Below are 16,623 nucleotides of genomic sequence, written 5' to 3' on the forward strand. Positions count from 1 at the left end.
ACATAAAAGGTTGCAGAAATGATTATATACATTTATGGTCAAACGGCATAATAAACATGAATATTTGTGCATCACATGATAGTATGTTGATTTTGAGAATCTAGAATGTATCTTGAAAGTACAAGCTAAAAAGCAATGAGATGTTTTTGTTGCTCCAGCTTTTGTTAGTTAGCATTATTGTATTTATTTCTATCTAACCTTTATTTACCCAGTCAAACAATTATGACCAAGTTCTTATTTACAACTGCAGCCTGACACTTAATACTTCTACAGACCGAAATCCACTCAGTCAGCAATTTTTATGGAATATGATATGATGACATAATAAACAAACAAAAATAATCGGATTATATGTTTGCATCATACAGCCGACTTTTTTTGCTGCTAACTTATCATAAACTGTGCTCCCCTCAAATGCTATTATCGGGCATCAGATAAATGATAATAAGCAATGCCTCAAGAGACACAATGTTCTATTCCTCATGAAAGATTTATGAGTTTCCTCCTGCTACAGTATGTGCCGCCTGAGAAGAATTCCACGCAAAGACAACTCTGTCATAAATGTGCTGTCCAGGCCATAATGAGAAAGATAAAACATTTTAAAAATCATGGCTGCTTTCTTATTGTATGCTATGGCGCCTTGCTGCTTCACTTCAACAGGAGGAAAGCACAGTTGTGACTTATGCAAATGGAAGTGCTTTCTTCCAGCTGTTCAAGAACAAGATATACTACGTATGCAATCACCCGAAGGACATCAAGCTGGAGAAGGCTGGAGGCCCGGGTGATGCGCAACAGATTTATTCTATGTACAGGATGTGGTGTTTTGATGTAACCTATCACAACAACAAAACTTGCAAACCAGTTGCTATCCAAGCTTCGGCCCCCGTCTATTAAAATTATTTTATCACTACTATAATATTTATCAGGCAACCTGGAAGCGTTTCTCAACATGAATCTTAGCAGTGACATGTTTTCCGAGAAGCAAATTCATATTTGCAGATTTTAATCAGGGAGTATAATGAGAAAACTGCTGTATTGTACCGACTCCGTGAACACTTGGTCAAAATGTGGTGGATATTACCATACATGTCAACATGATGACAAATGACAATATTGAGTAACAATAAAGAGATTTCAATGCATGTTACCCCAGGAGCAGTTTATGCAATTGTAATTTGTGAGGAGGCAGAGGTGTTTGTACAGTAATTGGTGCATGTGCCAAAGAGTTGTTATGCCCTGCTTGATGGGTCACGGAGCTAAAATGAGCATGGAATCTGCAAGCGGTTGCGGTATGAATACTAAACGGTGATGGTCATGCCAGGCCTCTGGCTTGGATGTCCGATGAGAAGCTGAAATAAATAGAGCCACTCAGGTGTAATATAGTCAAAGGCTTGGGTCCTTATTAAAGCAGAACTAAGCCAACTCTACCAAACCTTAATTTGTGGGATGGCTTAATAGATGCTTTAAATTTGTGTCTATTTGGGCTTGTATTTGTGTGTATGCGAATTATGCAAGTGGTGCACTTCATGCGCTCCAGAGCCATGCTGGAAGCAACTCTGCACACGCACACTGTGTGTGATGTCACATGGTAATGGAATTTGAATTTCATCGTTTCTTTTCAGTGTCAGGTTGTTTCTTGATCCTCATTTCAGCTCAGAGGGTAAAACCAGATGGTAAATGATTCCTTCCGTCCAAGCTGGCCTTATTTTAACCCGTTGATCAGATTTGCGGAGGCGGGGAAATTCATTTCACTGAAAACTATTTTACTGCTCAACAAATTTGTACTGCATTTTTTAATCGAACATCCACGTAGGCTCTTCTGGATCATTTTTGCGCTAATTTCAGGTCTGCCTTGATTTTCTCTAGCACATCAGGTTTTCATAATAATCAATAATCAAAGTGTATGGGGCAGTTGTGCAGATCAAAATGCAAAAGTGAGGGAAAACCAACACTAAATGCCATCTATGAACCAAAAGCGAGGTTAGCATGCCTCTTTAAAGAGAAGACAAACAGCAAAAATAGAGAAAAACATTCTGTAATACGCCTTCATGCCTTCCTTTGTCTCTGACAAACCTCTCAGTTTGCTTGACAGCATCGTAGCTGTCAAACAGATTCCATAAATATGTAGCACAGAGATCAACATGCAAGGTAAAAGCTGTTACTGTCACTTCTCTTTGGAGTCAGTGATGGATAATGGCATTTTGAAGCCGACAAGCTGAAATAAGCAGAAGATGATGCACCATCTGAGAATTGCGTTTAGTACCATAATGGACATGGTGAGGATTAAATTGTAGTTAAAAAAAAAAAAAGAAGCTAAGATTGGCCCGACAAAAGACAACATTACTGTGTTTGTTCACTGCAGGCATATGGAAACAAATGATGTACATGTAAAAATCTAATTAATGAAGCCAAATAATAAAAATAAAAAAAATAAATAACTTTTTGGAAGAATACATTGGACAACATTTGGCTATCTGTACAAAATTCTGCTTGTTTATTCAGTCAGTATTGCTAATGTAATTTCACCGGCTTGCTTCAAATGTCAAGCGTCCTTCCACCTGGGAGCTGTAGGGCAAATATTTGGACTTGATATCATTGCTTGTTTTCAGGCTCCCCGTGCTCCGACATGGTGACAAAAATAAACATGAAAACTGTGATTAAAGGGAGGAGTAGATGTCTGGATTTCGAATTGTGTTGCGCCTCACAACTCTTAGCATTTTGTCCCTCATCAAAACATCCACCCACTATTTTACTCTATTCATTATATAACTACAATGCGGGGGAGTTTCCCAAACAGTATAAACACAATATACCCACAGCTATTTCCAGCCATATCACGAGTAAATCTGGTTTATAAAATATACATCTGCTTTGTATTTTAAAGGCTGCATTTGAATATTAAGTAATTATAGCTTTTCTTCTATTTGGATTAATAGAAAAAGTGCAGTATAATCTTTTATTTTCATATTTTCAATGAGGCCCAGCTGGAAACTAAAATGGAGTTCTGTCACAGAATAAGTAGTTACATGCCTTTTTCAATTTAAAATAATCCACACTGAAAGTAATGTTAAATTGAAAAAATTAACTGCAGCCAGGAAATGACTGGAATACAGTTTTGAATATTAAACGTGGATGTTTCAATAAAAAAAAAAAAAGGCAATCACTTAAGAAGCAATTGTCTCAATAATGCTCGTTACTTGATGTTAAATTCATATCCGTGTTAAACCTCATAGGAATTGTTTCCGACTAGGAAATCCACTACAGTGCTCTCACTGGTTTAAACTTGCAGACACCTGCGTTTTATGCACGCCCCGTTGGGATTTACTTCACCAAATAAAACTTTTTGATGGATATCCTGGCTTCCCTATTTGAGGTGGGAATACAAAGCATTTTATTGACGGGCCTTTGACAAAGTGCTGATGTGTTTAAGTGAATATTGGCTTTTCTGTTTGTCTATGACAGCGTCCATCTTCATTCGGCTGCCTTAAACCTGCTTCAGAACCTATTGGAAATGAATCTTTTACTACACACCTTCCATTACTCCCCCTCTCATAAATGCCTCGCCATCTTTTATCTGAAAAGATGACACTTCCATTATGGTCTGCCACCATCTTACTGCCGCCCAGTGAGTTGTGGTGTTTGGGAGGACTGATGTTGACCAACAAAACAACAACAGCAGCAGCAGCAGCAGCAGCAGCAGCAGCAGCAGCAGCAGCAGCAGCAGCAGCAGCAGCAGCAGCAGCAGCAGCAGCAGCAGCAGCAGCAGCAGCAGCAGCAGCTGCTGCTGCAGCAGGAGACTCTCACTGTGCTGGATGGAGCGGATGACTGCTCATCCAGATCCCACAAAGGAAGCACACAGGAGGGTCCCTTGCACACTTTTACTTTCATAGTCTTGTTTTTCACCTCAGAATTCCCAGATACGGCGCACAACAACAAAAAAAGGATAACACTTTGCCACCAGGGAGAGAAAATGTGGGTTTTGTAGTGTTTGATGAAATGAATGAGCTGTCAAAATGGCAACAATTTGGGTCCAAAAAGAAATGGGTTCTAAAGGCTTGTCCCTCCGCTTCATTGTAGGGTCATCATTAAAACTGTCCGCCAACACCTTATTTTGCAGTTTGAGAGTACACACAGAGAGCAAAATGTTTTGTTATGAGAAGCTGTGTAAATCTTTTGATTATCGGTATTTAATAACAAGAGGATGCCTTCATCCGGTGTGTGTGGGTTGACAAAAACAGCCTCCAGCCCAAGTCTGAGTGTTTCACTAAGACACACACACACACACACATCAGATTGCTGTCCACATTGGTCTTACAAGTGATGAATGAATTATGAATCAATTTAAATTGATCACTTAAGATCCATTCATGCTTCAGACTTTAAGCGACTGAATTGATCTTCTCATGCTATTTGCTTTCACATTTATAATGCTGAGCTTGTGTATGTTTTTCTGATTGATCACCATTTTCCACTGCCTACATTCGGCAGATTTCATTTTTCTTTTCCTTTTCTATTTGCGCCCGACACATTTCTACCCATTTATCAAAAGGCTTTGGGGCAAAACCGCTTTCCTCCATCATGATCTCATCAGCCCTGAATCCTTGACCTTTGTCCTTCGCTGCAAATGTCAGCTTTCTTTACGAGGCCTGTGATGGGTTTATTGAACAGGTCGCGCTCCCTGACACACACATGCACACACTCACGCTGCGACACACGAATATGCACGCACACACACACGATCAGTCATTCATTCATTCATTGCACATGCATGCACAGACTACCGTTTGATGATCGAGGCATCCATTGGAAATTCACAGCCCACATTGGTGGATGGAATGAGAACTCATCACCCTCCATGCAACCACCACAAATAATAGGATTTCATGGGGACTGATATTGCTTCCTCTAAAGCCTTATGGACCGTTAGGCTTCATGGAAACGGTGTACTGTAATTGAGGCCATTCCAATAAGAGCAGCTTTAAATGGTATAACAAAACAAAGTAGTGTTTGTGTCTATATTATGGGAATCAAAAGAACAAATAAAGCATGGCTTCAAAGAAAAGCATGTAGTTGTCGTGTAAGGTCTGGTCTCAGGTTTATACTTTTAGCCAACACGGCCAAGTGATCGGAGCCCAAGCGCTACTCTGATGCCAAATTTTACCCTTGTGACGGAGGGAACAGCTGGCGATGGAAATTATAAAACATCTTTCTCCTACAGGATGTTGTTTTCCTTATCTCCTTACATTTACCCAAACTAACATCTGTGCATGTCTATCTAAAAAAAATGAATTTAACTTAAACCAGCTCAATGAGTATGTAAGACTTTTTGCTTCTTTCTCTACCACCCATTGGAGGAATTCTATTGCTATCATTTCTTAAAATAGTTCTTGAATTAGCACAAAAAAACAAACAAAAAAAAAGGCGGTCAACCAGTGTCCCAGAGAAAAACGTGTTTGATTTAGAAGATAAAATGCATTATATTGAGATTGGACTTTTTATTGAACAACAAATGGTCAGCCAGGATGAACTTGGCAACCTGTGGTTAATCAATAACGACAGGAATAGAAATCACTTCTTCTACTTTATTTCATTCTATCTGCTTCTTATCACTCTGTGCCTTCACAAGATTTTATCAAATTAAGTCTTGACAATGTCCTCACACTTTATCTTTTCTTCAGCCTCCAACTTATGATTTGCCTTCAACTCTTTGATTGTCTTTGGATCATTATCAGTTTAGTATCTCACAGGGAAAGGTAGCGGTAATAAAAGGCAAACAGGATGGAGCCTGGGCAGTTTGTCATTTTGTTTCATTCCCAACACCCTTTTTTTTTTGTCTATTAATGTTTTTTTATTTATGGCGTCAGACCTCATCAAGAAGTTGGCCCCAAAGATTATTCCTCAGTGGTTTTCTATAATAAAATAATATGACTCTCAGAGAGTAGTTGGGTAGTTGTCTTCATCTATCACCTGGAAGCTCCTAGTGAGGCTGTGATTTAGTCACACAATGTACACAACTGTGCATTCTTTAAGGCCAATTGTCACTGTCATGTCATACATGATTAACTCAATTATCCACAGCTCACAAATATTACGGCCTGGCTAGGTAGAGATCTGCCATTTGTTTTATGACTGATGGAGTCAAATGCTTTTAGTGTATGACATGACTTTGTTTGTAATCTACAGGAGCTATTAAAATTCCATGTAATGGTAATGACACTAAAATGACTTGGTTGACAAAGTTTGCGAGTTTATGGACTGGATGTTTATAGATTAAAACGCAAACAGTCTAAATGACTGACTAACTGGCTGTGTGGGTTTGTGTTGCTATTGACTAATAAGCATAATGGGAAGAGCTGGCGCCCAAAAGATACATTTCCATCCTGTAATGGACACAGAAATGATTTGTAGTTGGGAGATTAGGCACTGGGGGATATGATACAAATTAGTGGAGAGTGTGAAATTATCAAAATATATTTTGGATGCAGTACTTGCATAACTTGTATTTCTGATCAGACAGAATGAAGCTTCAGTCGTTAGGCAAGTTTTAAAATGTGACTTCTTTTAGTGTCAACTTCAAGGGAGACTCAGCTGAGGCCGTGGTATTCCCACAACAATTTTCTACATCTTTTATAGCCTCTCTCATAAGACACAAGACTATTTCGCAAACTATGCTGGTAAATTAAAGAGTTAAGCAGAAGCAACTACTTCAAGCATAACTGATTTAATAGGCCAAGTGAAGGGAGGAGATGATGACAGTAAAATGAATTGGGCCCACTTGCCCTTTTAATTACCGTTGTCAAGGTGTTTACTTTGCCCTTGTTGGACAAACACTCTAAAAGATCTTTCAAACAAAGTAACATGAGGCAGCAAATGAAGCCATAAAGATTAATACGTGTTATATGCTGAAACCTTTACTGCAATATTAAAGACAACTTCTGCATTTTTGGTGTGTCCAGGGACACGTAGCAATGCACGGTTGACAAACAGACTTTAAAAAGGTCACAGATCCATGACTGCTCTCATCTGAAGGATTTAAGAGGATAAAGACAGCATTTTGTTGTACTTTCATCATGGCACTATGAGGTGTTCTGCGGTATGCAGGATTCAGATTGCTGCAGCTTGGGTTCTAACACCAGAACAAAGGGATCAGAACATTTGATCAGCCCGAAAGATTTTACATTGGCTTTTTACTCCAGTCTGAAAGACATTCTTGCAGTTTTATTTTTCATTTTTTCTTTCTTTTCTTTCAAACATCTAAAATTATTATTATTTCTTGTTTGCCTTCAAATGTTGTATTTTGCCTTTAAATGTTGTTTTGTAACTATGTGAAGGACACGGCGATGAAAATATGCTTTATAAATAAAGCTATCTTGGCCTCGTCTTTAAATCATCAATTGTAAAATTATATAACCCGAAAAAAATCTACTGCCCTCATAAATGTACTTCCTTTGTGTGGGAATCAACCAGCAATAAACTTCAGCATTTTAGACTTGAGACATGCAAGTGACAGCCAGTGACTCAGTAATCATTTCACAGCACAAATGCTCTGCTAAGTACACAGTGCAGACAGTGTCCTGAATCACCAGGGTGCAACTTTTCCATCATTTTCCACTAATTAGCAGGTAGAACGTTCAGAATACCATACATTTTGTAAACCAACACTGATACTGAAGTAATGATGCAGTAACTCATTCATTCACTTTCCAAGCACTCATCTGTATTTAGAACCCCTTTTTGAAAAGGAGATATTTCATCTAAAGGAGCAACAAAAGGTTAAAAAAATAAATTGCAATATTCACATTTTTTTTAAACTATGCTTTGTTTTTATTATTGCTATATTCTTAAAATCACTTTTGTTCCAGAGCAGCCCAGTTAAGCCTTCAATAAGTTGAATCCGACTTACGACTGTTGTTCAGGCTGGTCTGCTGCAATGGAGCAAAATGAATGGAGGCTAAATTTATCTCAGCCCGAGGATGGGGGCAGCTGTGTCAAAAGTCAACCACTATGTCCAATTCATGCTGCGGTGCTTCAATCTCCATTAAAGAAAACATATGCATAGGAATCATGGCAATCGATCTCTAGCTAAATTTAGAGAAATGCATTTGAATCGTGATGTGGGCTGTGTCGATACAAATCAAATTCATTCTTCAATTTGTAAAAAAATAAACAGAATGTCAATGTTGTTAACCTCGCAACCCATACATGAGCGAACGACGAACAGGCTAACGGTCTAATAAGGGCAGACGATGAAATCGAATTTCCTTCATGTTAACCGTGGCAATATTGCCAAGCCCGTAACGTATTGATGCTCAGCTTTGGGAACGACGTTGGACACCCACTGTGATTTGTAACACTAATAAAATAGAAGGCACATCATTGTTCTGCATTCAGAAACACACATAACTCTCTCTCCCTGTCGCACACACACAGTCATCCTTTGTCATGGACCACTTGGCCTTGTCGTGGCAAAGAGAATGAACAAATTGAGAAATGATTGGAATTGAAAGATGAGTAATGGCAATTCTAACGCTGCCCCCTCGCAATATGGAGATGATGAGATTTGATTCTTTGAGGTCAGGTAACATCATCCAGGGTGAGTGGCTGCTTTGACTGTGACTAAAGGGATGGGATGCGATTCACTCTCACACTCAGGCTTTTACCATGATCGCTCACTCCGACCGTTACATGAAATATGAACGTAAAACAAACTAAAGCAATTCATCTTAATAAAATAAAATAATGCACCAGACATAAATCAAAGCAACTTTGACCTACATTTTCAAACATTAAAGATGTATATGAACATGAACATCTTCAATATTTCCTGACAAAAAAAAAAATGTAAAAGGGGAAAATGTTTGTCCTGACTAAAACTCGATCAGCTTTTATTCACTAAAACTAAATGGATGAAATTGTTTTCTTGAAATAAAATAAAGTGGGGCAAAACAAAAAAATTGATGAGATTGACTAAAAATGCTAGAAACTAACGAGCATGATTCAAACTGAACAAAAAGTGAGGCTAAATTTAAAAATGGCAGATAATATTAACACTAATCATCGCAGAGGGACTAAATGAGGTCAGTGAAGCTCCCCCATCCGTTCCTTTCACTGCTGTCTCTTCAACATGGTCAGCTTTAAACCCACTATTACGGTGGCATTAGCATAGTCTCATAAAAGTCCTTCTCTCCAAACGATAATGACCAGCACACAGAAATTCTGCTGAAACTGTTAACTGTGAAATGAGGTGAAATCAGGGATCAAAGTGAAAAAGCATCTGGTTGCATCCATGAAATGCTTTTATATGTGCATTGCCAATTGACTATTGCATTTTCTGATTTCCTCTTGTTAAATGAAGGAGAGGGGAAACAGAAGAGGGATCAAAGAAAGCCCCTGCATCGACATCCCACAAAATCTTTAACCCACAGAGACAACCGGGAGAAACGGCATTGCTAGTGAAAAGAACTGACTGAATGCACTGGACTTGTAAATTATGAAAAAAATTCAGCTGCAACTCAGACCCAGACATGAGGAAATTAAATTAACCCTTGAACATATAACAACTCTCCAAAATTGAAAAAAAAAAAAGTATGTAGGGATTGCCCCAAGCTGTTGATGACACCCACTGAACAAGTTCGGTTAGCTCAGAATCTTTGATCAAATCTACCAAACACCACTGCATCAAAATTTAGACCTCCTTTTAAGTAGCCTCAAACCAAGTCTAGTTTCTCTCACCATATTGTTAGATGTGCTGTGAGCCTCCAATCAAATTCTCTCAAACACCTCATGGAGGGGTAGCACATTCTCTCAAATTCACAAACATTGTAAACAAGACTTAATGTCTCGATCAGCACGAAAATGAACATGCACCATTGTCTGTCTAGGAAAATAGGGGCCATATTGTAGAAAATGGAAACAATTCTGAGACTTGAGAAGTAATATTCATGCCCGCCTATTATCATTGAATAGACTTGTGATAGATAATAACAACAATTCAATTTTAATGTTGTTGTTGCAAAACATAAATGGAATATGAGGGCAATGTCTCTATACTAAGCTACTGTAGCCATAGAAAATGGCCAAGACAAGCGAGCAAACCACGAGGTAGCAACGGTGGCAATAAGGAACACATTAAAATGATTTAGTGTGGGGTGGTGATGGGAAGTGCAGTAGAAGAAGAATGGCTGAGTGATGTGCCTTGAGCAAACAAATAGTGCAAGGACAGTGCATACCATAAATCCCGTGGCTATCGCATGCAAGTCTGCAAAGAGCATGGGAGGTAATTACTGGCTCTGAGGCATTAACCGAAAGAAGGAATAAGATCCACTCCCTTTGCAGGTGTATCTAATAGGTGCATGGAGGATAGCGTGACACGGTTTGTCTCTACGGGCCCACAGCTCCTCTCCCAGGCAACAATCTCACCTCAGCATCAAATTTGAATCTGTTGTCATCATAGGCTCATCATTCAGCGCAAAATTCTGCATACTGTGTTCAGAAACTTACACATTGAGCTTCTTATACATTTGTCATGGTTATGTGTTGCCCTCAAGCTGTTTTCCCTGATTAATAGGATACCGAGTGAGAGTTGAAATTACAGTAAAATTGTGATCCACAAGAGGGAGAAAATCCCCTTTATGGAAGACAGCTAAAGAGAAGCAAGGGGAGCAATGCTCCAGCAGAGAAGTCATTATTTCGCAGATATCCTCGCATCTATGGAATACATTAACTTCACAGTACATTGTCTTAGCCTGAGTGCCTTCATTGCTTGTTTTTTTTAAAGTCGTGTAGGCAATTAGAAGAGAGAAATCGAAGGCAGTACTTTGAATAGTCCCCACCCCCCCTACATAGAGATTTTAGAACTGGCACAAAACAAGCTCAGTGGACCTCCAGGGACCTTGCATGAGAATGAGGAGAAGCTCCAGGAGTGCTCAACATCGCTGCTCATTGACAGCAAAATAAAAACTCTGAGCAGACACCACTTTACAGACTGAATGACTTCCTAAAAATAGACAGATGGTTTTAGGATGGAGTCAACGGTTGTTGTTTGGCCCAAAAAAATACGAAAAAATGTTAGGAATTTAAACCTTCCTTAAGAGAACTCTCAAGGAAATATACAGAGCTTACTACTTGTCCTTACACATTACAGCTGTTGGGGATTTAGTGAATGGAGGTGAGAATTATGATCCATGTGTGTCCCGCTCTTTAGCCCTAGTCAGCTGTCACTCGGGCAACGCCGGGCTGTTAACTGAATAAAAACGTGCAATACAATGTTTCACCTTCACAGGATGCTGGAGTGTGAAAGAAGAAATGTGTTTAATTCCATGGGAAAATGGAGACAAACATGCAGGTAGGGATCAATCTGAAAGGGAATGTCCATGCATTAGGTTTGCTCCACTCACAATGTGAAAATGGTATAAGGGTCCGTAAATGACAGATTTCAGGGAGCAGGAGAATGTGCAGAGCTAGAAAAGGGCACATAAAAGGTCATCCATTGTCTAAGCAAGTCATGATAAGTTATCGCTGGGCATTTAAGTATATTCCCCCAAAAATCTAGAAAAATGTCTTCAAGCTGAGGTGCAGAAAATCACAGCAGGAGTTGCAACTCGGAATTATTTTGTCAACCAGTGCTTAAACTGTACTGTATTACCAACCGACTATCAAAGCCAATACAATTTGAAAAAGTACTGTGACATGTGCCCAAAAAAAAAAAAAAAAAAAAAACACATTTGTTGATTTCAACTAAACACCTTGACCAACAAATTGTAAGCAGTCTGGCGTCAATAGACTTACCATTTTTTTTTCTCTCCTAAGCTCATCGTTCCTTATTTACCTTGAACTCTCTCCTTGGACTCGAGTTTTTCTCCTCTATTAGCCAGCCTCGCACACACCCACTCACTTCACCTGCAAAGCCCCTCTGAATAAACAATTTAACTGACCGAGATGTGTCATGTGGGAGTTGGAATGTACATCGGTCTTTAATAATCGAAGACTAACGTTAATAACAATTACTATCGATTGTCTAATATAAAAACCGGTTCGGGTGTATTAAGAAAGACGTCAAGGTCCAGGTTTGGACCACGGTCTACAAAGTCTCCAAGGATTTGTTTTAAAGTCAAAGCTAAACTTTAGGTTCACCAACACTTCTCATGGGACAATCACTAAGTGCTGGAGCTATTTTAACCATGTAGACTTAGTACGTGGCTGTATTCTTCAATTAAACTATATCTGTATCAAGGGAAATAATCTTAATTGCATTCACAAAACAAGTAATGATAGGCGTAGTGATTATAGTCAATATCCGGTACACCCTGAATGCATAATGTCACTGCTGAGATTTATCATTTAACCATCTACTACATGTGAGGGCATTTTTTTTTTTAAATCATGTACAGACCGCACAATGTGGTCACAAACTTGTTGGAGCAGTCTAATGAATTTAGTACAGCACTATGGAGAATAAATTGTTTCTATAATGGACGAAAATGCTGAAACCTGATTAGAAATGAAGTCTTCCTTCTGTATGTGCTACATAAGCTAGGGGAGAGTAATCGCTATACATTTGATGGTTCACTGATTTCACTGTCATCATCTTTATCTGCAGTGAAGAATCGGCAGCAGGGAGAGAGATCACAAATCTATCGAGCTGCATTTAAATCACAGTTTCCAAGTATTCCACAGAATGTTCCTTCTTTGAAAAAGTGCAAACTGAGATTTTGTCCTTCAAGGCCCGATGATTTTGCTGTCATCATGAAATGGGAGTCTGCGATTAGGTACGTGAGGGGGGCCAGGGGGGAAAGGGGTGTGAGAGAGTGTAAATACAGAAATCTGGTCTAATCCCATCTCATCGAGCAAAAGATAAGACACTCCTCCTTCAAAGAGCAGTCGAGGTAACATGAGGAAATAAGGGGAGTGAGGGGGCAGGGGTACCCACGGGGAATCATTCCTGACTATGTTGGTTGGAAAGAATGCATTCTAATGAACGCCAGCTCCAGATAGCGTTTTCGTCATACTCAATAAAACACGTACACTAGTTACTTTTTTTCTTTAATTTATGGTCTGAACTAGATCATTGAAATACATGAACTTTGGATTCACTCACCTCATGTCTCTGTTGTGCAATTCCAAAAGTTACTTTTCTCATTTTCTCTGACAAAATGCAACAGTCTCAAAGCCCGCCAAATTACTGTGCATTAATGAATAAATAATTACGAGGAAGCAACTGGAATGACTGCTGATGCGAGAGGGGAAAGGATTCTCACAAGCCACTGCCCCCGCCAGTTGAACATGCCTTATCAACAATTTCTCCCTGTCAATTGAATGTTGCAACAAGGCAAGGGATAAATTTGCTGTAAGCCGCAGGAGCGTTTCTGTTGAACAACCCAAGACTTCCCTTTGGTGTCTGCATGTCTTTACTTTTTACACAGTAAAAATACAGAAAATCATGATTATATTATTATTTACTTATGACCTATACAACTGTGGGTTTTACTTTGAAAAATGTCCGCTCATCAATTTAAGGTATTTTTTTTGGACGTTGTTACAGTTTTCTGCAAAGGTTTGTGACGCATATAACAAGCAAGCAAAAGTCTACCCACCCAAAAAAAAATAAAAAATTACAAAATCACAGCATTAGCCCATCTGACTTATCTTTCTCGACACTGTCCCAATTCTTCTTAGTGTCTTGTTAGAGTGTCGGCATGACATTTGGAGATTAACGGTGTGTACATAACAGGTTGTCTACTTTTAAACTGGCTAGTTGCACTCAGATGAAAAGCTGTGCGTTAAAAATACCTTAGGCTTGCTGCGCATAATGCCCATAATGCATTTCCACATGAGTGAGACAGACACAGGCGTTCCATTTCCTCAGGGCAGGCCTGCTTATGTCAGTACACACTGACTTTGTGAATATGTTAATGCGTGGATACCTTGACTAATACAAAACCAATTGCACATTTGTGTATCGGAGTTTCCAGTGTGTCGCTTATGTTTTTAAATGAACCGTCCTTAATCATTTTCCATAATACCCGTGAAAGCCAATAACATTTGAAAAAGAATAGTAGCTTTGGCTAGCAGGGACCTTTTCTTATGAAATAAAAAAAAGCTGCTTGTTGTTGAGTGAGTATGTTTTTCCACTTACGATGTGCAGTTTCAAGAAGTCTCCAAGACCAGAGGAGCTATCCACCCTCACCAGAACAGCATCTTTCAGGTGAGTGCTGAAGCCAATTGCAAGTCGGTCTGCCCTTGTGCTGGGTCGGTCATTTGGCGGCCATGTGTATGTGATGATACCACCATCACGTCCAAATATGTAAGTAGTTCCAGCTGGGATAAAAACAAGACAATCACAAACACAGCATGTTAATATAGTGAACGCATACTCATCCTTGTAATATTGGCAATACTTTAAGAAGCCTTCATTTTCTTTTAAGGGTTGGACATCTGTGGCTTTCCTCGTAATACTCTGCACTAACTCTGCTTTAGTGCTCTGCAGGGGGGGGGATTCATCTGAGTGCTACTGAGTGTGCAGTCATGTCCCTGTTGCCCAAGTAACTGGCATGCAAGGCCATGTCTCTTGTGCTTCATTAGTGGCCTCAAAGGCTGCGGCATTATTGACTGACCGGTCCAATTATGGCTTTCGGTGACCTCCGCACCAGCTATTTCCTGTCTCCGCGAATTACATTGTTGTCTTTAGGAGACCATGAACACGACCTGGAAGATAGTGGAGTCATTATAATTACCTTGCTATTCAGTGAGATAGACCCCTGTGGCATGATGCCGCTAATAGATGGGCGTGATACTTTCCCAAATGATGAAGGAAGTGGTCACTTAAAAGTGGGAGTCTGTGCATGAATGGAAACATTACAGACTAGTGTTGATGCTTGTCAGGATAACATGCATGTCACTTTTGCTGGGTAGAGGGAGTCTTTATTTATTTCTTCACAAGGGATTAAAGAAGCACAAAGAGGTTATGATCACATACTCACAAATAAACTAAATAAAAAAAAATGCACTGCCAGGTTTTTTTTTGTCAGCATTTTAAAGATTTATTTTACAAGCATACACGTTTACTTGACAGCTCAGCTTTAAAAATAATGAAATGTGAAATAGAGTACTGATGCCTTTAGACACCATAGTCGTTAAAGGTTTTTTACTCAGATTGTGGCTTTAGGCATATGTTTTCTACAAAACAACTTCAGTCTCATTTCTTCATTATGGTCAATACACAATCATGTGTGAGCTAAAACTAATTTGCAATTAATTATCAATAGAGTGATTAACAAATGTTACACCAAAAGATCTGTGGCAGGATTTATTGTATTTTTTTTGGAGTGCATATATAAGCAGAATTAAATAAGACCCAGTAGCCATGTTGTCCGCATGGATTTAGTGTTTTGAGGTCTTCTACAAATGAAAATACATTGTGTAATATATTTGTAAGGCCGACTTTTTTCCATGAAGTCTAGCGGCTGTATTGCTCTCGTTCCACAACTACGTGACTGATATTGGCCTCTTAACAGTGCAATTTCATGCCAGCAGTGTCTGAGTGTTTTCCTCAGAGCTACCAAACACTTGCTCCATGTTTCAGATTATTACAATTAAGCTCCTCCTAACCATGTAAGATCCCCCTCAAGCAAGCGTGTTCCCTCTCTGTCTCCCTATATGATGTGACACTCACTTTAACTGGATGATCCCCGAGTAAGACATGACACCATCGCGCATTTTAGAGGACTACGCCGAGTAAACCTCGCTGCTGGCAAGTATTTCAAGGGACCGATCTGCAAGATCTGTGAATTAATATTTTTTTGTTGCATTGGGAACCCGCAATTGCATCTTCTCCACTCAAGACATCCCAAAAAGAATGTACGCTTATTTTCTGAACGAGAAGATGGTCAGCAGGGAATGGATGGCTTCTTGATACAACTCGATATGCATTTTGTCAAGGTGCATACTTCAGTTGTGTATACGGAAGGGTGTATGGGAGCATTTTACTTGAGTGCTTCAGAGGTAATCGTGAATTGCTAGTGACAGCCCCTTGAGTCCACTGGCTAAAGAACATGGCTTGGTATGATTGGCTGAAATCGCACCCACACAGGATGTCTTTCTGCTGACCTCTAACACCACTAGCACAAGGAGCCTCATATTACTACTTATTCCGAGAAACTAAGGAAGAATCCAATCATAATTACATAGATGTGATGGTAATATGAAAAGGAGACAAAGCGTTATAGATCTGCTTTCCATCAGCACCTCACACAACTCTGATCACTACCAGGGCTTCCCGTAATGTCTGGCGTATAAATATAGATTACCTGATGTGTGTGTGTGTGTGTTTTTAGGTTAAGTACTGATAATTTCCATAAATCTAAATACAATATAAAAAGAGGACCTCCTATCAGCCCAGTACATAATAGTATGAAGAGGGTTGGCATCAAATAGACAATGTCTTTAGAATGGAAATGAGCTTAATTAGCGTAACAGCCGCCACATCACTGCACCAATTTCGACAGAAAATAATTGATTAACATTTATAACCTACATATAGGTATGTATACCATTAAAAGAAAGAAAAAAGGTTTTTGTTTGCTTATCATCAGGGGGGGAAACAATTAAAAGTGCCGTAATGATTTG

General features: G+C 39.3%; 1 protein-coding gene across 33 annotated transcripts in view; it reads right to left on the reverse strand.

Moving 5' to 3' along the window:
• Window positions 1-16,623, reverse strand: part of LOC125978083 (neurexin-1a) — a 145,676-nt gene that overhangs the window by 33,919 nt on the left and 95,134 nt on the right. For all 33 annotated transcript variants that reach the window (XM_049735091.2, XM_049735090.2, XM_049735102.2 and 30 more), the window contains one exon: window positions 14,135-14,316. In XM_049735091.2, coding sequence (XP_049591048.1) covers window positions 14,135-14,316 — 182 coding nt within the window. The remainder of the gene's footprint in view (window positions 1-14,134; window positions 14,317-16,623) is intronic.

The sequence above is a fragment of the Syngnathus scovelli genome, chromosome 12 (assembly GCF_024217435.2).
Source record: "Syngnathus scovelli strain Florida chromosome 12, RoL_Ssco_1.2, whole genome shotgun sequence".
Classification (NCBI taxonomy): Eukaryota; Metazoa; Chordata; class Actinopteri; order Syngnathiformes; family Syngnathidae; genus Syngnathus; species Syngnathus scovelli.